The following is a 24,769-nucleotide window of genomic DNA, read 5'->3' on the forward strand; positions in this document are numbered from 1 at the left end:
TAATAGAGACAGTTGTCTGGCAAGCATAATTTATTTTTAACAGCTTTTAATAAACACACAAACACAAGCTTTGATAAGAGAAGCGAGGCACAGAGATGGGTTCGAGTGAATGAACAGTCTTCATCAGAGCTCATACTCCTTCAGACATGACGTACAGTACAGCTGTTTTCAGAAATGACATACAAATATTACAGTTTACAATGATTTAGGCCATTTAAATGAACGTTCAGATATTAACGTCAGATTGATGTCAAGTAACGATTGCGGTTTTAAGTTCATGCTAGTGTTGTTAAATGAGCACATGCAATAGGCTTGTAGTGCTGGTCCACAAATAGATTATATACTGCTATTTTTAAAGGGGGTTATCAATCGCTAAATACAGAAATCCCTTAATACATGAAAGAAATAACCCAGCCAACAATTTTGTGTTTAATAGATGTCTAAACGCAGACATTTTAGCTAAAACAAGGCCAAACTTTTGCTGTTAGTGAAAATCTAATAGCCCAAACTAGACTAGTCATCAAATAGACAGACTGATATGTGTAGTCCTTCATTTCTGTTTAGTAAATGACTAGTCTAGTTTTGGCCTATTCTTTACATCTATTTTTCACTGACAGCCCAAATTTAGCCTTGTTTTAGCCAAGACGACCATGTTTAGATGTCTATTAGACATCTTTTCAAAACAAAAAGTGCTTGCTGGGAAGTTTCAAAATAATTTTTTTGTGGGTAAAATAAATGATTCTTGTTTGTTCAGTCACAGATAAAAACAAAAACAATGGGATTTAGGCATTCATCAACCATAAAAACAGGCAACATCATCTCATAACAAAACATCATTTATTGTTTTTGGTGTTGCAGGAAAAGCAATCTAATACATGGTCCTCAGAATAGGGCCTTTAGTTGTAAGTAATATGTTTTTCTTTTAATACAATCACATGCTATTACAGTACGTTGTGAATGACTGTGAGTTCTGTGAGTTGAGCATCGTATAGACATCGCAGCAATTGTTATATTTCAAGTACTCGACAATTTACCAATGCATGCAGATGTTACGATGCATCCATCCACCGTCATGTCCGCATTTCATAACAAAACTGCCACTTGATGCTTTTTAAGTAAGTGTTTATGGATATTATATAATAACATACTGTACAGTATTGTAAATTCCTTCATATTTCATGATGAATATGCAGGGCGTTCGTCTCAACTGTTGAATTATGTAATGCCCAATGAAAGCCTGGTCAAACCCGTCAAAGTGTAGTTGGAGTTGAATGCGAAACACTGTAAAACCCAAGTCAACTTTATCAATTTGAGTGTAGTTTACTCAAATTGACTGCAAGCTAATTCTACTCATTTGAAAAGAGTATTGAACTCAGTGTTGAAGGTAATGAGTTAATTAAATACCGCATTGCTTCAACTTAAATGAAGTTCACAGTACTCATATAGATTAGTTTTTAACTCAAATGATTTGTTGCAAATGGTTTGATTAAACCAGAGTTGCCTTAACTTGAGTTTTATAGTACTCAATTGGTTTGAGTTATCTTCGATTATCCGGTTTTACTGTGCTTAAATTGCTCCATTTACTCAAATGGATTAAGTTCACAGTACTCATTAGGATTAACTTTTGAACTTAAATGGTTTGTTGCAATTGGTTTCCTCAAATGGTTTAAGTTACCTTAACTTATTGGGTTTTACAGTCAATTATCACACAATATTTATTACAATATCTCTCAAATCCTGTTGCTAATACTGCTCTTATAAGTAACTAAAACCAATAAATCCTCTTTGTTTTTACGATTTTATTACGATCTCCCAAATCTAACAACGTTATTAAGAACACATTTTGTTTCTTTTATTATAAAATGAAAGTATTTTTGGTGAGTAGCTACTATGTATATACAGTTTTGTGTTATAGGCACAAGCACAATATATATATTCAATGGCATTCTGATTTTGGCTCTCAGTCATGTTACGCCCTTGTATATAAAGGCTAAATGGCTATTAGCTAAAGGAATGGCAAATACATAGCACCATTTTTTTGTTGGAAAAACAAAGTAAATCTATCTTTAAAAAAAATACAGATCTAACCGTGGTATTTAAGCTACTTCATCTATGAATTCTCAATGCAACTGTTCCTTTTCAGTAATCCCTAACATGTAATACATGCACGTTTGGTTAAAATACATCAGAAACATTGTTATAAGTATTTTTTGGAAAGGAAAAAAACACACATTATGGCAAATGCACATTTCTGCGACAAACACACACTCGAGGCACTTCATTAGCTAAAACAAAAGCTCTTCAGAAGTTCTTTGTCAACAGAGCCAACATAAAATACTATGTACATACATGTAAAAAGTGTTATAAATAGGTTTTAAACCATAGATACTATATACATCTTCAGACGATGACAGTATTGAATATGTCTTTTTTCGGGGGGTGGCAGTGGGCTTGATCTGAACTGACCCCCGGGGTGAAGAAGATACTGCGGGATTTCACTTCTCTGTGGATGCAGTGCGATTCTTTGGCTTTAAAGCTGTATTTCCAATGTGGCGCCACTAGAGGGTAATGCCACCTCACTCTCGTTTCCTCAAAATGACATAGATTAACCCGCTTATGAACGCCAGAGGGAAGGCCACCCAGGCCAGGATGTAGGAGAAGCCGTAGTTTAATGACTCATGGACCCATTCATGGTTCATTACAGTGTAAATGATGGCTCCGCACATAACGAAAAGACCTGCGAAAAGAGTACAAGGGTAAATAAAAAATATATATTGAATTGTATTATTATTATTTAGTTCTTATACATTAGTTATTAATTACTATTTAACATGTATACATATACAGGGGTGGATTTAGTGATTTGGGGGCCCTAAGCAATTTCAGCCATAGGGCCCAAAAGTTAATGCACCTCTTGTACTTTAATTGATTTACTTTTCAGTTGTTATTGTTGTTTTTTTCGTATATCACTCCTTTTCAACATTTTGTCTTCATGCAAAATATTAATAACAACATGTAGAGCATCTTGTAAAAAAAAATTAAACGATTTGTTTTCTTAAAATGAATTCACAACTAAAATGATATCTATTATTTACCTAATCTGACTGCTGGACTTCTCCATAATTGAGAGTGGGGGATACATTTGCAGATGTAATAAACATTAAACATTATTTTTTTTAGTCACTCATCATACAAAATTTGATAGTAAATGATGGTATGTATAATTTACAGGTATAATTTATACTTCTTGATTTTTATTTGGGGGCCCAAAGATTTCCTGGGGCCCTAAGCGGCATCTTATCTTGCTTATTGGTTAAATCCGCCCTGTGTATATATACTGTATAGCTGCTAATAAACTTACTGCTGCACTCAAAAAAGTTTCAGACCCTCAATGTAAGTAAAACTGTGGGAATGTTTTTACAATCAAGATAAATGAGGAGCATTGCTCAGATATTTTAGTTAATAGAGAAGTAATAAATATTGTTGATCATTTTAAATATTAAGGTATAATAATTGACTCTAATTTCAATTAAAATAAAAATAAAAAACACATTAAGAAGGTTTACAAAAGTGCTAGAGCAAGCCTGAGGATTTTTAGAAACATCAGGCATCAGTTATGGCTGCCGCTAAACTTTTTTATAAATACAATGATTTTGCCTCTTTTATCTTATTGTGCTACAAGCAGGTCCCACATGAAGATTACAACATTAAAACCATTGTATATTATTTATAAGCAAACTGTAAATAAAAAGCTAAAAAGCTAAGGAGCTATCTTTGATGAAACTGTATTGAACAACATAAATTACTAACATTCAACAAGTTTTTATTGTATGCTGATGCGTATATAAAATATGTAATGATCTTGCACCACCAGCTGTCAAACAATATGTAATTGTCTGCAAGGATAATATAAGACAGACTAGGTCATCAGTTAGAGGTGATTGTTTAGTTAAACTCAAGGGAACTGTTTTTGAACAATGATTTTTTTTTATTTTTTTTTTATTTTTTTAATCAGAGCAGCAGAGAGATGCAATAAAATACCAGCACATATCAGAGTACCACTTTTAATAGTTTTAAAACTGCCCTTAAAGGTTGGCTTAAAGAAAATCAAATATGCAACCACTGATTTGAATTAATTTTATTGGCTATGATGTATTGTATTGTACTGTAAGTGTATATTGTACATTTTTGTTTTTTATATTGTTAAACTTGTTACAACTTCCTGCCCGGGGACTCTGGCACAACATGTCATGTTGTACATTGTCCCTGTATAAATAAATAAATAAATAAATAAATAAATAAATAAATAGTACATGATGTTACCATATGTAACTTTTATTTTACAAGAACTCCAATTTTGTTTTACATTTCTTCCATATTAAGATTTTATAAACGTTTAATTTTTTTAGTCATTACATAATGCTCACACTATTTAATATTTCACTATTATATTTCATGCTTTTTGTGATATAATGTCACAAATTATATGATATAAAGCCATAATACTGTTAAAAAAGGTGGAATAAACAATATAAAAATGACACTTTTAGTTATACTCCGAGGCTGCATTTATTTTCTCAAAAAATTCTTGTCTTGAAAAAAAAAACTTTTCAACATTTTTCTATTTTAATATTTATTAAAATTATAATTGAAAACGTATTGAATTTACTATATTTTAACTTGTCACATTATCATTCCTAAATCATTCTAATATGTTAGTATGGAGCTTTATTTTTATTTTATTTTTTTTAGGTTTTTTTTGTGTTTACTATTTTTATTTTGTGTTTACTTTACTATTTGAACCAAGAAAATGTGAATGAATACAAAGTTCAAAGCAACAACACTGGTTTACAAATAAAGTTTTCACGGTCAATTTAATGCTTTACTGAATAATTTAAAACTAATAATTCACTGAATAAATTTATTTAACATATTACTGACCTCTACCTTTTCAACGGTAGTCTACCTAAGAACTTTAAAGCATTCTTTATTCTCTTACATTGTAAAAATGGTCATATAATTGAAAATAATTTTAGTTTACAGCTAGTAAAAACAAGGAAACTCACAGAGTGACTACATTTATGGACATTATTTGCTGTTTCACTTCTAATTTTTCGACTTTACCTGCAGTTTGGCAATTTCAATTTCATTCGGGAACATTTCATGCATGTCCCCCGTGACAAATGAGATATTGGATGTGAGTTTGAACTGCATTTCTCTGCACCTCTGCATTTCACGATGGAGGTGTCTGTGGTTCTTTACTGACTGTAGGTGCAGAGAATATTGTCAAACATCCGTGTGTATATAGACTATCCTGTCGCAAATCCTAGACGACAGTAATAGTTTGATTGCGGTGCTTACATGTCTGTACTGCACTACAACAAAATCAGCATACTCCACTTATATTAAATCAATTTCTGATTAGTTTGAGTAATACCTTAATCGGATTAAATTGACCAAAAATTGATAGGTAGACTCCTAATCTAGACTCTTAAAGAGTATAGTCTTGATTGTATTCAAATCGGATTATTGGTGTCCATGTAAACATACTCATCGCTTACCAATAATGGTCACCACACTCAAAGTTTTTTTGGCTTAGGCTTGACAATTTAGTCTGCATGCGAGGGAGTAAATATGACGAGACACTTTCAGCATGTTCTTTTACGTCAGACGGACCACAGACCTCCTCCAGAGTGCCAGGCTTGACATTTCCTCTTGTGGCAGCGTCTGTGTATCCAGTGCCAAGTCAGTAGGCACCTGTAACTGTCTGCCTTTGTGCTGTTTACACCCTCGACTCTCCTCTGACATTTAGCTTTCAATTAGTGTTCATCCTCTGTGATCTGAGACGCAGATATCAACTCTAAAAGCCCTCAGTATGAAACGAATGATCAAGCATGTGTGGCGCGCACAGTATTCGGTAAAGAGTTCTGGTAATACATTTTCTTCATTACATCCCAAATACTTAGTATTTACTTAAAGGACTCCTATGTAATGTAAATGTAATGTGTATTTATATAGCGCATTTATTGTGTATGGCCGTACACCCAAAGCGCTTCACAATCATGAGGGGGGGGGTCTCTCCACACCACCACCAGTGTGCAGCATCCACTTGGATGATGCGACGGCAGCCACAGGACAACGGCGCCAGTGCGCTCACCACACACCAGCTATTGGTGGAGTGGAGAGACAGTGATCGAGCCAATTCGGTGGAAGGGGATGATTGGGAGGCCATGATCGTAAGGGCCGATAGAAGGACTTTGGCCAGAACACCGGGGTTACACCCCTGCTCTTTCACGAGAAGTGCCATGGGATTTTTAATGACCACAGAGAGTCAGGACCTCGGTTTAACGTCTCATCCGAAAGACGGCGCCCACTGACAGTGTAGTGTCCCCTTCACTTTTACTGGGGCGTTAGGACTCACACAGACCACAGGTTGAGCGCCCCCTGCTGGCCTCACTAACACCACTTCCAACAGCAACCTAGTGTTCCCTAGTGGTCTCCCATCCAGGTACTGACCAGGCTCAGCCCTGCTTAGCTTCAGTGACTAACCGGTCTTGGGCTGCAGGGTGACATGGCTGTGGCATATCCTATGATGCATATATTTTCTTTTTTTGTGTGTGTGTGTGTTGTATACACTGTTAAAAAATCTGTAATTTTACTTCCGGCAGCTAGGGTGCCGAAAAAAAAAAAAACATAAAATAACAGCCATTAAATTACAGAAATTTACTGTAAAATAACAGGCATTAAATTACAAAAAAACTCAAATTAAAATTTCTTTAATTCAACCTCTGTTTTTCTACGGTAAATTTCTGTAATTTAACAGCCATAATTTTACGTGTTTGCTCCGGCACCCCAGCTGCTGGAAATAAACTGAAAAATGATGTTGTTGTTGTTTAACAGTGTAGCTATTTGTATATATTATGATCTGCAAAGTCTCTCTAAGTTGCCCCAAATATTTTAATTTCTAAAAAAGATCAATTCAGACATCCTGAAAATGTTTCCACTGTCACAAATTTACTGTATGTCAATATCTGACAAGTTCAGATGCCAAAAAACGTTTCTTCTAAACTGAGCATTTTTCTCAGGTGCTAATTTGTGGAGGCTCAGTAATTTTACTTTTATGACACAGAATAGGTTATATTTATTGGCTTTAATGTGAAATAATTGAACATAAACATAGGAGGCTGTGAAAAATGCTAATTTTAGAAGGAAATTGCAGATGGCACTTAAGGTTTTTTTTCATCTGAACTCTTCATTTGCACAAAAGCAACCAAATATCCTTACAAAAAAAATGCATGACATTAGTTTTGTTGTTGACATGTCAAGGAGATGCTGCATTTTATTACAAAACTATTAAAATCTTTTTAATTTATCTCCAAAATTGCTCCAATTTTTTGGGAAAACAAACAAGTTTGTGTGCAGTAAAGTTATTGACGTTTGTAAGACTTTCTTTAACGTTAAATCGATAGTTTACCCAAAAATGAAAATCTGTTCACTATTTTCTCCCCTTCATGTGCTTTATGAATTGTTTTTTCATCCTATCTGTTGAACTCAAAAGAAAAAGAAAGAATGTTGGTGGCCGTTGACTTTCATATCAGAACAACATTTTTCAAAGTATCTTCTTGTGTGTTTAATATAAGAAAGGAATTCAAACAGGTTTGAAAAAAGTGGAGGGTGAGCAAGTGATTATAAAAATGTCAATTTTGGGTGAATCATCCTTTTAAATCATGGGTGTTATGATTTATGCAATTAATAAAGCTGTTTAAGATTATTTTGAACACCTAGATTATTTGGATCAGCTTTTTTGATTAGGATTAGAGCAAAACTGTGCAGAGCTGTGGCCCTCCAGAAATTGACTTTGACACCTATGCTTTAATGATGTTTCATTGCAAAATAGAGGCAGCTCATGCTCTGTCATTTTCAGCTCACTCGCATCAAAGCCTAATTCTTAAAGTAATAACGATAGTATTCAAATGTGTAATTATTTTAGCCAAAAGTCGATTATAAACAACTTTACTGCACACAAACTTATTTGTCTTCCAATTTTCCATTTTCTGTTCAACCATTTCTTCTGTGATGCTTCTGTGATTATAAAATGGTAAGTATTTTAAGCACCAAAGATATAAAACTTGAAAAGGTGTTCTTAACATGTGCAGGGAGTGTCTCAAAAGATACATTATGATAGCATTCAGTTCATATTCAAGTCAATATTTAAAGCATATTATTTCCCATGCAAAATTAATATTTTTATTGGTAATGATGTAGTTTGGAATTGGTTAAAATCAAAATGATTAGAATTTCGACTTGAAAAAATACATGAAGAAATATTACATTTCTAATACATTTTTGGTTGTTAAAACATTGCTTTCATACTGTATTTTTTGAGACACTCCCTATTTTTGCTTATGTTAGGATCACCATTTCAAGTTTCACATATTTGGTGCTTAAAATACTTACCATTTTATAATCACAGAAGAATCACAGAAGAAATGGTTGGACACAAAATGGAAAATTGGAAGACAAATAAGTTTGTGTGCAGTAAAGTTGTTTATAATCGACTTTTGGCTATTTTCTTCAATTTTAAGGTGATAGTTAACCCCAAAATGAGAACGTGTTACCTATTTACTCAACTTCACATGGTTCCAAACCTTTGAGTTTTTTCCCAAAAACTATTGGTAGCCGGCTGTTACATCGGGTAACACTTTATTTTGATGGTCTAGTTGATTATTAGTAGACTGTCTGCTTAATATCTGCTTATACTGCTCCTTCAACAGACATTTAACTGACTATAAGAAACTTTGCAAGTACATGTCAACCTACACTAACCCCAACCTAACAGTCTACATATAATCTAATGAGAATTAGTTATCATGTAGATGCAATGTAACTTAAATTCAACAAAGAGACCATCAAAATATAGTGTGACCCTACATTATAAATTTGTATTGAAAAAAGGGCCATTTTATAATTCACATTAGGCTACGGTCATAGAAGAAATGTGTAAACGTATAGATATTTGAGTATTTTGCACTTTTCAGACACTCCCTGACTTGTTTTACACCTTTAGGTCTTAAAACAATGCTTAAGGTGCGTGATCTGAACAAGATACATCATAAACTACCACAAAAACAAATGTAGCGCAGTTAACTATTGCACTTCATATTTCCCAAATGTGTTTGAATGCTTTGACTCAGCGTCTGCGTATCTTATAAATGCCCATTTAATATGCACAATAGAGTCAGTAATTTGAACCTCTAGGGCTGAACATCTCCACAGACATTAGTTTTTCTAGATTTTGTTGATCCCTGATGATTTCTAATGAGAGTTATCAGTTCGCATTAGCGACAGATTTGATCTCTTACTCGTATTGTTTACCATAAATGAAGAGAAATGCTTGCTCGCTTTGTTGACCTCGTCTATTTATAGCTCGCCTTATTCAATCTTAAGAAATCATAACCGAATTATCGGCAGGAAGTTTGCCTATAACTGCGGCTGAGCGCATTAAAGGCTTTCCTGCGCTGTCTGTGGCTTAATGAGAGATGGCAGACTCATTAAACTAACAAGACAAAGGCCAAAGGTCTTTTCATCTGTGAATGAGAGCACATACACCTCCATAGGAACAGAGGAGATCAGTCGATGTCTCGTAGATGATCTTTTATTAATAAATGGTAATTAATCTCAGATCACCTGAGCCAACTCACTCAAACGCATAAGCAAATATCAGTTCCATAAACAGTTCCTTCTTTGTTTTTGCTGCAAACACGTTGGGTTCATTAACATTCACTAAATGAGCGATTGTTGGCATGCTATGTATGTATGTCAGCCTCATTAGCATCTGCAAACAGTCAAACGGATACCTGTAGTTATGCAGAATGTATTGGTATACATCAATATATTAGGCATATCGGTATTGAATAATGGTTGTTTTTGCAATTATCGTTATCCACCTGATGAGGAGGCTAATAAATTATGGTTTATTTAGGCTAGATGATCCACTGTAGGTGTGTGCTGCTGGCCATTATGTTTGGTGCTTTTTACACGATGAAAACAGCAATTTGCACATGATTTTGGCGAAAGAACAATCAGATGTTTCCTTGTGGTTTCTTTGTTTTTGGCTCTGTTTTTTTATGAAAACAATTCATAAAGGTTTGGAAGCACTTAAAGGGGAGTAAATAGTGAACAGATTTTCAGTTTTGGGTAAAATATCGACGTTAAAGAAAGTCTTGCAAACGTCAAACAACTTTACTGCACACAAACTTGTTTGTTTTCCAAAAAAATTTGGGCACTTTTGGAGATAAATTAAAATGATTTTAGTAGTTTTGTAATAAAATGCAGCATCTCCATGACATGTCAACAACAAAACTAATGTCATGTCTTTTTTTTTTTTGTAAGGATATTTGGTTGCTATTATGCAATCAGTTGTGTATTTGTTTGCATTTAGGTTTTGTTATTAGGCTACCACTAATGGTTCAATGGTTCAAATACCACTTCAAATTGTTATCGGTTATGGTTATCGGCTATTATATTCATTGCAGTGCATTCCTAGTGGCTTGCTAACATCAAGAAGTCACAATGAATTTAGGGTTTGAATAAAATATAGCTTGCTCAATGTATTTGTTTAGAATTTACTGGTGTATGTATTCGTTATTATCAGTTCCTAAATATAAGGAGTTATTGTTTAATGGTATCGACTATTATATACATTGCGGTGCATCCCTTGCGGCATTCTAACATCAAGCTGCACAATGAATTTAATGTTTTAAAGTAAAATTGCTTGTATATTGTATTTGTTTGGATTTTTTTTGGACTATCAGGGCTCGAAATTTACTTTTTTTTCTTGGTAGCACAGGTGCTCCTAACTTCAAAAATATCACCAACCAAAATTTAGTCACACCCACCAAAAATTATGAGCACCGTTACTACACATTTCATATTAACAGATTCTGTTATATATTAACACTCTAATCACAACTAACAAATAAACAAAAATCCGCATGCATGCATGCTCATCAGCCCTGCACACACTGCTTGACGTGAATGAGATGAACTGAATTAACAATAATCACTGTGCTGTTCTTACGGGTGCTGTCTGATATTGCACAGATGATATTGACATATAACTCATTATTTGCATGCGTCATCTTAATAGCAATAACAGTCTTTTCATGAGCTGCAATATTAGTTTCATCTCGTTGAATGCATGCTCTTGAAAAAAAACAACTATTAAATGTGGTGAATATGGTGAATGTGGTGTCAGTCCCACAACTGACAGCATCGTGACGATTAAATGAAGGATTAAATAACAGTAGGACATCTTGTGCTTAATGTGTAGATTCATTGGCAATCACCGTTACCTGAGAACCCCGTCCCACCGGCTTTACGGTGAATTCTTTAGTCATTTTCATAGTGGACTTTAAACACTGGAAGTCTTTTATCCACTCTTCGAAAAGTGTAAATGCTAAATTGACATTCATTAAATGATCACTAATCAGATGTGTCATTATATGTAACTTTAGGTGTTCTCTAAAATTAAATCTGTCAGTGTTGTTTTCATTCTCTCGTATCCAGACTTTTACATTTTCGTGACTGTAGCTCCTTGTCATCGGAACTGAGGGATTGACAGCTGATATTAACCAATCCATTCGCGTTGTGTTCCAGAGCAGTGGGCCAAGAGTGGTGGCTAAGAAGAGCTTGAAGGCAGGGCAGGCATTGCGGGCTTTGTTTACTGCAGCAAGTTCACATCAACTGTTTTAAACCATTCCTGAGCGCTGCGTTTAATGTTTTTGGGTGCTAAGATGCTTAATGCTTGAATGCCTCCTAATTCCATGCATTTGGTAAACATTTTGCTGTGAAAACTGTTCGCATCACATCAATTTTATGCAGTCGCACAAATGCTCCCAAATATATTTTGAGGTCGCATAGATAAAATTTTAGGTGCATATGCAGCCAAAATGGTCGCAATTTCGAGCACTGACTAAGTATTGGTTATTGGTTTCCAAATTTAAAGAGTTATCGGTATATCGCTATTATGTCCATCGCAGGACAACCCTAGTGCCATGCTAAAATCAAGATGTCACAATGAATTTAAAGTTTTAAATAAAAAATTGCTTGTTTAATGTATTTGTTAGGAATTTACTAGCCTATGTATTGGTTATTGGTTTCCAAATATAAAGAGTTATCGTTTAATGGTATCGGTTATTATATACATTGCGGTGCATCCCTAGTGACATGCTACAGTAACATCAAGCTGCACAATTAATTTAAGGTTTTAAAATAAAATTGCTTGTACTGTATATTGTATTTGTTTGTAATTTACTGACCTATGTATTTGTTATCGGCTTCCAAATAAAAAGACTTAAAAGAGTTATCAGAATTAACGGTTATGGGTTTCAGCTATTATATACATCGAGGGGCATCCCTGATGCCATGCTAACATCAAGAAGTCACAATAAATTTAAGGTTTAAAATAAAATTACTTGTATTTGTTTGGAATTTTTTTGGACTATATATTGGTTTTTGATTTCCAAATTTAAAGAGTTATCTGTTAAGGTTATCAACTATTATATACATTTCAGGACAACCCTAGGGCCATGCTAACATCAAGTATCGTATTTTTTATTTATTTATTTATTTACTGGTCTACATTTGGGTTATTGGCTTACAAATATTTTTTTTAAAATTGCAGGCTCATGTATTGGTTCTTAGCTTCCAATTATAGAGTTATCGGTTATGGTATCGGCTATTATATCCATTGCGTTACATCCCTTGTACAATACACAAACATCAAAAAAATCTGAATTAATTTAAGTTTTTAAAATAAAATTGCTTGTGTATTACATTTGTTTAGATTTTTAAATTTTTTTTTTGGCTATGTATTCTTATCTACTTCTAATTAAAGAGAGTTATCGGTTATTATTATTGATTATTGTAATCAACTAAATTTTCCATTATGGTGGATTCCGAGTGCCATGTTCGCATCAAGATGCCACAATACTTACTTGCTAAGATCTGGAATGCTCCAGTGAGGAAGAAGCGACCGCCCTTCTGAAGCGTGAAGAGTTGGCAAAAGAACAAGAAGAGAGACAGGAAGCTGAAGATGACTGAAAGGATCATGAGGGCTTGGACTGACTGGATCCAAACTGAAATACAGAAAGAATTTTTAAATATTAGTGCACTTAGTCCTAAAACCTCTAGAGCTTTGCAGGAATAAAAAACACATTTGCTCCTGGGAATGGGATGGTCATTTTGAATGAACACAAATGGGCTACAGACAGGTCGTTGTTATTTTTTTCTTTCTGCTATTCTTGATCGATAACAGCAGATGTACCCTTAGTTCCAGTTGTGCAATTGGAGATATGCACTTAGGCATCTATATATTATTGATAACGAGTTGGCAAAAACAAAACACCAAATACCAATGCCTATATGTTGCATTTAAAGTTTCAATGGCTGTTTCATGGACATAAAGAGCACTGGAGGATCCAGGAACCCCTTAATGCATTGTGCAATCACATAATGAGCTTTCTGTTCCTAAAAGCTCTTAGCAGGTTACCAGCACCTGATATTGATCCTGCCTTGACTTCCCATGGCCAAAACGCGGCAGCTTACAAGGAGATCCATTAACTCGATATTACCTACATTTGATGGCTTTAAAAGCCTCCCGTGTGTCATTTTTAACCTGCATTAGAGCCCATTCCACCATCTTACATGTGTGGACAGTAGAAAGTAAATGTTTGCATTAGTATTTTCTCTATAGTAGGAAACATTTTACCTGTTTTGTACACACACAATCTTTAAAATAAAGGCAAAAATAGGGTTTTGTAGCAATAACATACTGTAGAAAAGTTTCTTTTGGTTCCCTAAAAAACCTTTCAGGGATGATTTCTTTAAAGGACTTTTTTTTTTTTTTTTTAGTTTGAAAAATACTTTAACGATCCAAAGAACAATTTTGCACTATTTGAACCAATAATGCCAAAGAGTACATTACTGACCACAAGTTTTAGGTTGGTATAATTTTTCTAAAAGTGTTTGAAGTGTCATTTGCTCACTAAAAACTTATTGAACGTTTAAATGTTACTTTTAAATATTACATTTGAATATTACGTTCAAATATTTCTTATATTAATTATGGAACGTATAAAATATTGTGGATCATTACTAAGATGTAATATTGTTTTTCTATTTTAATATACAGTTAAAGTCAGAATTATTAGCCCTCCTAAATTATTAGCCCCCTGTTTATTTTTCCCACAATTTCTTTTTAACAGCGAGAGAAGATTATTTCAACTCATTTATAAACATAGTAGTTTTAATAACTCATTTCTAATAACTGATTTTTTTATCTTTAATAATGACAGTAAATAATATTTTACTAGATATTTTTCAAGACACTTCTATACAGCTTAAAGTGACATTTAAAGGCTTAACTAGGTTAATTAGGTTAACTAGGCAGGTTAAGGTAAGTGGGCAAGTCATTGTATAATGATGGTTTGTTCTGTAGCCTATCGAAAAAATATATAGCTTTAAGGGGCTAATAATTTTGTCGATAAAATGGTGTTCAAAAATTAAAAACAGCTTTTATTCTAGCCAAAATAAAACAAATAAGACTTTATCCAGAAGAAAAAATATTATCAGACATACTGTAAAAATGTCCTTGCTCTGTTAAACATAATTTGGGAAATATTTAAAAAAGAAAAATAAAGGGGGCTAATAATTGTGACTTCAACTGTATATATATATATATATATATATATATATATATATATATATATATATATATATATATATATATATATATATATATATATATATATATATATATATAACAGAAGCATTTATTTGAAATAGAAATAAAAGTACTTGATTCAAATGAAAGTCAATAGTGTGCTGTATGTCTGCTTTGTGGAAGTTTGGGATTGATGAGGAATGTCGTGGCAGATGTTTCAGTTTATTGTTTAGTATGTATTCTGCCTTTGGTATGTCCAATTATGTTGAAAGGATTCAGTGTTTATGCTTTACCACTGCTATGCTCAAATATGAACAGCCAACTATTCCAGCATATGTTTTACACAACGGATGGCCTTCCAGCCACAACCCTGTACTGGGAAACATGCACCCACACATTCACATTCACGCGCTCATGCCACCCCTTTGCTTAAATATAATCAATTATTTTTCTTTGTTGACCATGAAGATATTTGCCGCATTTTATTTCTGTTTTTGCACATACAGTGAAAAAACAATGGGGTCCAAAACATAGATTTTCAACTGTTTATTAATGCAAATTGCTAGTCAGACTTGCAGCAACTCTGTGTAGGCTTGTAGAAATGTTCAAACAGCTATAATAATGGGGGAGAAATGGGATTAACTGACTTTGAATGTGGCATGTTTTATTGATGCCATATGAGCTTGTCTGAGTATTTCACAGACTGCTGATCTACTGGAATGTTGATGAATGATCAAAATACAGAATCTTAAAAAAAAAAAATAATTAAAAAGGTGAAATTAACCATTGATCTGCAGTTTTGTGAAATGCCTTGTTGATCCCAGATGTCAGAGTTGAATCAGGTAACTCGATAACCACTTGTTACAACTGAGGTTTGCAAGAGAGCATCCAAAACCAATGTGGACCTTTGATAAGATCAGAAAACCTGGTACTAGCAAAATGCACCTGCTAATGTGGTCTGCATGGTAACTCCCAACATCATAGCAAGCTTTTGGATTAGTGGGAATATAGAACTGTTTTTTATAGGCTAGCATTTGTTTACTGAAAGATTTATTAGGGAATTAAACATTGATCTTGTACATGATCACCATGAATATGGTCTAACATTAACCCTAATAAGTATATGGATTAGTTCACTGGGATTTTGATGAACAATTAAAATACAGAATGTTCAAAAGAGAAATGATCCATTGATCAGCAGTTTTGTTCACGTAAATGCCTTGTTGATCCCAGATGTCAGAGGTGAATCAGGTAACTCGATAACCACTTGTTACAACTGAGGTCTGCAAGAGAGCATCCCAGAACAATGTCGACCTTTGATGAGATCAGAAAACCTGGTACTAGCAAAATGCACCTGCTAATGTGGTCTGTATGATTCCATAAAGAAGTCATAACATCATAGCAAGCTTTTGGAATGTGGGAATGTAGAAGAACTGTAGGTTTTTTTTATAGGCTACTATTTGTTCACAGAAAGATTCATTAAGGAACTAAACATTAATCTTGTACATGATCACCATGGATACGGTCTAACCCTAAGAAGAATATGGATTGGTCTACTTGGATTTTGATGAACAATTAAAATACAGAATGTTCAGAAAAAGAGCAATTATCCATTGATCAGCAGTTTTGTTCATGTAAATGCCTTGTTGATCCCAGATGTCAGTGGTGAATCAGGTAACTCGATAACCACTTGTTACAACTGTGGTCTGCAAGAGAGCATCCCAGAACAATGTGGACCTTTGATAAGATCAGAAAACTACAAGCAAAATCCACCTGCTAATGTGTTCTGTATGGTTCCTCCTGACATCAATGCAAGCTTTTGGAATAATGGGAATGTAGAACTGTAGAGTTTTTCTTATAGGCTACTATTTGTTTACTGAAAGATTCATTAGGGAGCTAAACATTGTTCTTGTACCTGATCACCATGAATATTGTGTACCCTTAACCCTAGTGATATATGGATTAATCGACTGGGATTTTGATGAACAATTAAAATACAGAATGTTCAGAAAAAGAGAAATGATCCATTGATCAGCAGTTTTGTTTGTGAAATGCCTTGTTGATCCCAGAGGTCAGAGGTGAATCAAGAAACTCGATAACCACTTGTTACAACTGAGGTCTGCAAGAGAGCATCCCAGAAGTGGACCTTTGATAAGATCAGAAAACTAAGAGCAAAATCCACCTGCTAATGTGTTCTGCATGGTTTCATAAAGAACTCATACAGTATCATCAGTGCAAGCTTTTGGAATAGTTGGAATCTAGAGGAACTGTTGTTTTTTTATAGGCTACTATTTGTTCACTGAAGGATAACCCTAGTTAGTATATGGATTGTATTCAACAGAAGAAGGTTATGCATGTTTGGAATGACATGAGAGCACTGATTATGTAAAGCGTGTCTACATGTCAAACGTGTCGTTGCTGATCTCTTTTCTATCTCAGTCTCCCTCTTCCGTGCCCAAGCAGTAATCAGTGGAATGCATGGGTTGTCCAGCATGTCTATTTCTTATCCAAGGGTCATTCCTTTAGCATCAGGTTTCCACCTCTCTATCTCTTTCCTCTCATGTTCAGCTGTGTCTGCCGCTCTTCTTATAGCCACTACAACTGTCAAGCCACCACAGCTTTACGAAAAGATCAGTCTACTACAGAATAAAGCAAAATCAGAGCCAATACTCTACACTACAGAAGAAACATGTTCTAAAATTAGACCCTCGGATTCAGATTTGTAATATTAGATTAACCAGAGTGGATAACCGCATGCCATTGAGAATAAAAAAGTAAAGCAGTAAAAACCATGAACCAGCTATGACAAGTATCACAATATTACAAATGACAATTGGTCAAAATTGTCAGCTATGGTACTGTATATGATTGTGCTATGGTACAAGGTGTACTCATGCAATCTCATGAAGCAATGCAAATGATAGTCCAATTATAATCTATCTATCTATCTATCTATCTATCTATCTATCTATCTATCTATCTATCTATCTATCTATCTATCTATCTATCTATCTATCTATCTATCTATCTATCTATCTATCTATCTATCTATCTATCTATCTATCTATCTATCTACCTACCTACCTACCTACCTACCTACCTACCTATAATCTATATTAAATTAATTTGAATATATTTTGGCTATTGTTGATATTCAGGAAATTTCAAATGCACTTTTTTAACCAAAGAGGCTAGAAAAAATGTAACGAATTAATTATTATTGTATTATTAATAACATTATTATTATTATGTTTTAATTATTCATTTTTATTGAAATGGCCAAATTGTGACTAAGGACAGTTGAATGTGCAGGCCAGTTTGTTTTTCGTCTAATGAATGATAGTAGGCTACTTTTTTTTTTTTTACTTTAAAACTTTAACAGATTGCTATTTTATCCTAATGATATATGATGTAATAAATTTGTTTTGTTTTTTAATTGCTGTTTTTAGGAAACATTTTAGTACATCAAAAATTATGGTTATGATGATTTTTGACTAGCTAATCCAGCAAAAAAAAAAAAAAAAAAAAAAAATGTCACTAAAATGCAATATTTAAATCTCATAGTTAAATAGAAACTGAGGGGTATAACTGCAAAAAAGCCCACTTTTTGAGAATAAAAGAACGACACCTTTCACCAGGCTGGCTACAGGTCTGTAAATTGCTATAGCTTTTTTTTTTTTTTTTTTTTTTATATTGGTTTTATGTATTTCTGTTGTAATTATATGTGAATACAATTATGTATACATCATCTCCAAAGTAAATCTATAAATAAAGAAACCCAGCTGAACCGAGCGCTCTAGCACACAAATGCTCGCATCTAAATACGCATGACAACTAAGTCAATGGAAAAGCGGTTGTTCCTTGCGCCACCTGGTAGCTATTGCGTAAAACGCAGAAAAAGGCAGCCTTTAGAGCTGCAGTAAATCGCGTGACTGCGGTTGACAAATTGCAGTATTGCACATGCATAAACACGCGTTCTCCGTAGCCATACCTGTTTCTGTCTCTCTGTCTTAAATATTTTTATTTATTCCTATTCAACCATCCATCCAAACGATTTATCTTTTTTCTTTATTTATATCTATCTATCCATCCATCTATCTGTCTGTCCAAAATATCTTTTTTTCAGTAATCAGTTATTATTATTTAAATGTCTATTGTAAATAGAATATAGAAAAATTTCACCTTTATCTGGTAAAACATTTTACCGACATTTCATTTCAATCCTAGAAAAATCTACACTTAAGATCAGAAGCAAATTGACTTCTTTGCACTTTTTTTGGAGATGAATTGGCAATCCAAAATTCAAGCAATGATCTCATTAACAGAAAAACCATAAAGCGCAGGCAGACAGGGATAACCCTAAAAGGGCATTGGTTTGCACTTGTAAAATATCTCAGAATGGAAACAAATGTAGAAATGGAATTTGTTTTTAGGACAACTCATCAGAAACCATGTGAGGAGACTATTCTTGTATACATCCATAAATACACTGGTGTTCTTCTATCAGTGTTTGCATATACTATATATGAGGGGCTACCGCACCCAGACAATACAAATGACACAGTAAATCTCTCAATTATCTCTCAACAATGAAGCAAAAATAGCAGCACATCCCCTCACACAGTTTATATATTCACTGTTACTAAGTTTGCCCTCAGTTTATCTATCCTCACATGAAGTAAACAGACTGTCTTTTCCTTCCTTCAGAGTTGTGACATTTGGAGTTTCCTGATATAAAGTGCGGCTGGACTGGTTTTGAACTTGACAACACCCTATGTATTTCCGTCAGCAGTCATGCGTGTGTATTTCAGGACAGAAGATTTGGTTTTGGAAGGCCTTGTGTTTGCATTTAGAGAGGTATGTATGGTCCTGAGTGTGAAGAATGTGGCTTAACGGATGATAAATATGCAGCGGGGGAAACATAACACAGGGGTGCAAGTACGTGCGCTAATAGTAGACCTTCATAACCTCGGTTTGGTGCATGAAACAGCTCTCTATATTAGGATGATGAATAGGATTTCACGCATACTTTAGCTGCCAGTGTTGAGTAGCTTCGCCACGCCAGCTGTTCCGCATCACTCCCAGTGTAAATTACAGCATTCAGGTGATCTTAGGATGGTTTCAAACTTGGTTACAAATCCAAGATGGAAATGACAATTCTGATTTTTGCCTGGCCATGCAGGAGTGATTTTGCATCACACTTTTAGGACTGATGTGTACATAAAAAAACATATAAAGTTCATTGTATATAGTAAATAAAAAATGGCCATTACATTTGTCTGCGTTACTAGAAACTCTTTTCTGATGGCTTTTCATTTAAAGACAAGTCAATTTAAGAAATGCATTAGACTAGGAATGTTTAATGCATTGATAAATTCACTGTTGTTCATTAAGTTATGGGTTTTTCTAATTCAGTATACATACACTCACCGACCACTTTATTAGGTACACCTGTCCAACTGCTAGTTAATGTAAATTTCCAATCAGCCAATCACATGGCTGCAACTCAATGCATTTAGGCATGTAGACATGTTCAAGATAATCTGCTGCAGTTTAAACCAAGCAAAAAAAAAAGATAATTTAAGTGACTTTGAACATGACATGGTTGGTACCAGACTGGCTGATCTGAATATATCAGAAACTGCTGATCTACTGGGATTTTTACGCACAACTATCTCTAGGGTTTACAGAGAATGGTCTGAAAAAGAGAAAATATCCAGTGAGCGGCAGTTCTGTGGGCGCAAATGCTTTGTTAATGTCTGAGGTCAGAGGAGAATGACAGATTAGTTTGAGCTGATAGAAAGGCAATATTAACTGAAATACCCACTCTTTACAATTGAGGTAAGGAGAAGAGCATCTCTAAATGCACAACATTTTGAACCTTGAGGCAGATGGGCTACAGCAGCAGAAGACAGCGAGTGCCACTTCTGTCAGCTAAGAACAGAAAACTGAGACTACAATTCACACAGGCTCACCAATATTGGACAATAGAAGATTGGAAAAATGTTGCCTGGTCTGATGAGTCTTGATTACTGCTCCGACATACGGATGGTAGGGTCAGAATTTGGCATCAACAACATGAAAGCATGGATCCTTGCCTTGTATCAACCAATCAGGCTAATTGTGGTGGTGTAATGGTGTAGGGGGTATTTTCTTGGCACACTTTGGGCCCATTGGTACCAATTGAGTATCGTGTCAACACCACAATCTGCCTGAGTATTGTTGCTGACCATGTCCGTCACTTTATGACCAAAGTGTATCATCTTCTGATGGCTACTTTCAGCAGGATAACACACCATTTCTTAAAAAGCAAATCATCTCAGACTGTTTTTTTTAGTATTACAATGAGTTCCCTGTACTTAATTGGCCTCCACAGTCACCAGAACTTAATCCAATACAGCATCTTTGGGATGTGGTGGAACTGAAGATTCGCATCATGGATGTGCAGCCAACAAATCTGCAGCAATTGCGTGATGCTATCAAGGCAACATGGAGCAAAATCTCTGAGGAATATTCCAATACCTTGGTGAATCTATGCCATGAAGGATTAAAACAGTTCTGAAGGCAAACGTGGGTCCAACCAGGTACTAGTATGGTGTACCTAATAAAGTGGCCATCAAGTGTATATTAATATTTGAATGTTGAATTTTTTTTCATTTCTCAATTAACTAGATTTATATACCTAATAATAGTTACGGATCTGTTACTTAATGTTCCCATTTACATTAAGTTTAATGAGGGTTACTTGTTGACTTTCAAACCATTTTTGTCCTACTTTGATGTCAATATCAGTTTGCAACACTCTTCGAACTATCTTCTCTTTATTCAACAGGAAGGAAAATTGTGTAACAAGCAGGGGCGTCACGGCGGCGCAGTGGGTAGCACAATCACCTCACAGCAAGAAGGCCACTGATTTGAACCCTGGCTGGGTCAGTTGGTATTTCTGTGTGGAGTTTGCATGTTCACGTGGGTTTCCTCCAGGTGCTCCAATTTCCCCCACAGTCCAAAGACATGCGCTATAGGTGAATTGAATAAGCTAAATTGGCCGTAGGGTATGTGTGTGAATAAGTGTGTATGGGTGTTTCCTAGTGTTGGGTTGCCGCTGCGTAAAACATATGCTGGATAAGTTTGCGGTTCATTCCGCTGTGGTGACCCCTGATTAATAAAGCGACTAAGTCAAAAAGAATGAATGAATGTAACAAGCAGAGGGTGAATAAGCTGAATAATCATTATTGAATGAACTATCCCTTAAATGCATCTTTGCAGCAGAGAACACAAAGCATTATTTTGTGCACGCAAATGCCAGCTGTAGCCAAATCTATTCATTACATGCACCACTGAAAAACTCTGTACAGCTTAAAAGACCATAAAAAACAAACCCCATTAAGAAGCAACTGGAAACTTTTAAAGAAAAACAGCATTTTTTTTCCAGCAGCAAAGCAGCGACACGTGAGAGAGCGTAGGAGAGCAGGACAGAAAAGCCCTATGTGCCCTCCCTCACACCACGCCCTAAACAAACACAGCACATTATAGGTGCTACGCCAACTGACTGTGAGCTATGAAATAACACAGCAAAAGCATTCTGGACCCGCCTCATTACCAAAAAGCACTGAGAGGCGTTTCCCGCTCTAAAACTATGACATAATCATTTCACCCTTTAAGAACAGCCAATAATGGAACAGCGATCCCACTGGGAATATACAGTGTGCAAATACATGTTATATTTACATGCGAGACACACTCTTGAGGGGATAGTTCACGCTAAAATTAAAATCCCACTATCGTTTATTCACCTATTACTTCAAAACCCATCTGAGATTCAATTTTTTTGTTGGACACAAAAAAAGGTATTTTAAAAAATGCTCAAGCATGGCTTTTTTCCTAATACATAAGTTTTCCAGCAACCAGCTTTCTTCAAAATATTTTCTTTTGTGTGCTCAAACAAGAAAATAAACTTAGAAAGATTTAAAACCATAAAAGAAAGAATAAATAAATGGGTATTTTTAATGTTTGCGTGAACTATCCCTTTAAAAACAAAAGGCACCAGGAAATTACACCATAGAAATCCACATTATATATATATATATATATATATATATATATATATATATATATATATATATATATATATATATATATATATATATATATTTATCTAAAATACCCCTTTCTACTTATTTTTTTTTTAATAGAATGAAAAGTTTCGATTGATGTTAAAAGTTCTTCATGAAACCATTGAAGCCAAAGGCACAACCTTTCGTAAAACTCTCTCATTCTATCTCATTCTTGTATTGTTAACAATCCCATCGCTGGCATTTTGATCTGTGGGTGTGACTCTAATCACGCCATGTTCTCTCTGCAGCGATCTGATGCTGCGCCATCACACAGATCAGCCCAAATCTTCGCTGCTCGAATGCTCTACCTCTGCCCCACCCCATATGTTTCTCAAGCCTCTTTGCAACCCAGCACTCCACTCCCAAACAAGGGGCCCGAGCTCAGAGCCGGCAACCAGACTATTTATACAATCTGCATGAGCTGATGTTGAAGAGGGCTCTGTTGTGGGTTGAGACTGCACGCGTGCATTCTCACCCCTAGATGGCAGTGTAAAGGGCAAAACACAGTGGGCACACCCACCAGAAAGTGTGGTAAACAGGGGCTTTGACAGTTATGCCAGGATTAAGCCCAAGGTTGACTTATTTAACTCTTTGTGGCGAGGCAGATATGTTCTTTATAACTTTAGGGTCCTACCTCCAGTGTCGGCAGTGCCACATGGGTCAGTGGCTGTGGTGCAGTTCAGCCAGAGGTCTGAACTGCTAGTGGAGTTCACTACCCATGCCTGTTGAAGGATGCAACATTTATTAGCAACTATCCACAATATTCTGCTTCAGCTATAGCATCTTATTTAAAAAGTTGTCTATCACATACATTAACATTTTAACAAGATAGATAGATGATCTTTAAATGGAGGATTAGAAAAAAAGTTATACTTACACTGACTATAGTGGAAACGAGGAGCAGAACCAGTGCTGCCACATGCAAAACAACGATTCCCAATAAGAGGAGCAGCATGATGTTTCCTTATGGTTCTGTATAAAAATCGGTAAAGTACATTAATGACGAGTTAAAAGTTATAATATATGCCTTTACTGTGTTGATGCTCTTGAAATTAGATTATTTTAAATTAAAACATCAATACGTATTGTTTATTTTTGTGTAGCTAATTGAAGTTTTATTTTATAATATAATGTAACTATATAATAGGCTATAATACAGCATCGTTTTAAACAGTCGAAAAGTGATTGCTGCGCATGCTGTCTTTTAAAATAAACTTATTGTATAGTTTATTAACTTTCTAAGATATATTTATGAATTATTATGAACAACTGTACGTTAAAAATGTAAACTGTCCTCCATCAATTTACGCGCAAAACAGATCCAAGTCATCAAAGTGGCTTATCTTAACCTGTATGCAAGATTTACCCTCCTCTCAGGTTCACTCCGAACTTTTTTTACACTCATAAACACACAACGTACGTTTGCACTGCAATATAAATCCAACTTACTGCGAGCAAAGCGAAAGTAAGTCCACAAAAACTGGTTGAAATCGCTGAAATGCAGGCGCGCGACTCGTGTCACAATACTGCGTATTTCCAAAGTCCAGATCCCTGCGACTAGATTAATGTGGTGTATGGAGCAGCAGCTTTAAAGAGGCTCATTATGGAAGTGCTACGCCCTTTTTTCTGCGTGGCTACGTCAGGGCGCGCCTCTGTGACAGAGCTGTTCCGAACATATCCAGAGCGCGCGCACTGAGCGCAGGAAAACCACCGGCCACTGAGTCATACAAACTCAACCAGAGCTGTGTTTGGTTCTCATGGAGACCGGCGTGAATGAAAAAAAATATACACACAGACAGACACAGGCGTGCTAGTACGATTGTTAGTAGGGTACTTCTTGGAAAGCAAGGGGTTGTCTGCTATTGGCCTATATATAGTTCGACCAACTAAAATGGTGGTTAATTAAAATATATTTTTAATAATAATAATA

At 35.0% G+C, this 24,769-nt stretch overlaps 1 protein-coding gene and 1 long non-coding RNA gene across 10 annotated transcripts in view; one reads left to right on the plus strand and one right to left on the minus strand.

Moving 5' to 3' along the window:
* Window positions 1-24,769, plus strand: part of LOC108191741 (uncharacterized) — a 218,731-nt gene that overhangs the window by 95,093 nt on the left and 98,869 nt on the right. Inside the window, exon 4 of one of the 9 annotated variants that reach the window (XR_012388133.1) lies at window positions 19,433-19,582. The exons of 7 other annotated variants lie outside the window; for them this stretch is intronic. This is a non-coding gene — a long non-coding RNA (uncharacterized lncRNA). Of the gene's footprint in view, window positions 1-19,432; window positions 20,290-24,769 lie in introns of those variants that run through there. One more of the 9 variants, XR_012388134.1, reaches the window with a different exon arrangement.
* pmp22b (peripheral myelin protein 22b) lies at window positions 13-24,403 on the minus strand. Its single transcript, NM_001040355.2, has 5 exons — window positions 24,289-24,403; window positions 23,717-23,811; window positions 23,474-23,561; window positions 12,999-13,139; window positions 13-2,737 (listed from the first exon to the last, which is right to left on the minus strand). Exons 2-5 carry the CDS (start codon window positions 23,792-23,794, stop codon window positions 2,577-2,579), a joined length of 468 nt encoding a protein of 155 aa, NP_001035445.1. The 5' UTR covers window positions 23,795-23,811; window positions 24,289-24,403; the 3' UTR covers window positions 13-2,576.

Source organism: Danio rerio, chromosome 12, assembly GCF_049306965.1.
Source record: "Danio rerio strain Tuebingen ecotype United States chromosome 12, GRCz12tu, whole genome shotgun sequence".
Taxonomy (NCBI): Eukaryota; Metazoa; Chordata; class Actinopteri; order Cypriniformes; family Danionidae; genus Danio; species Danio rerio.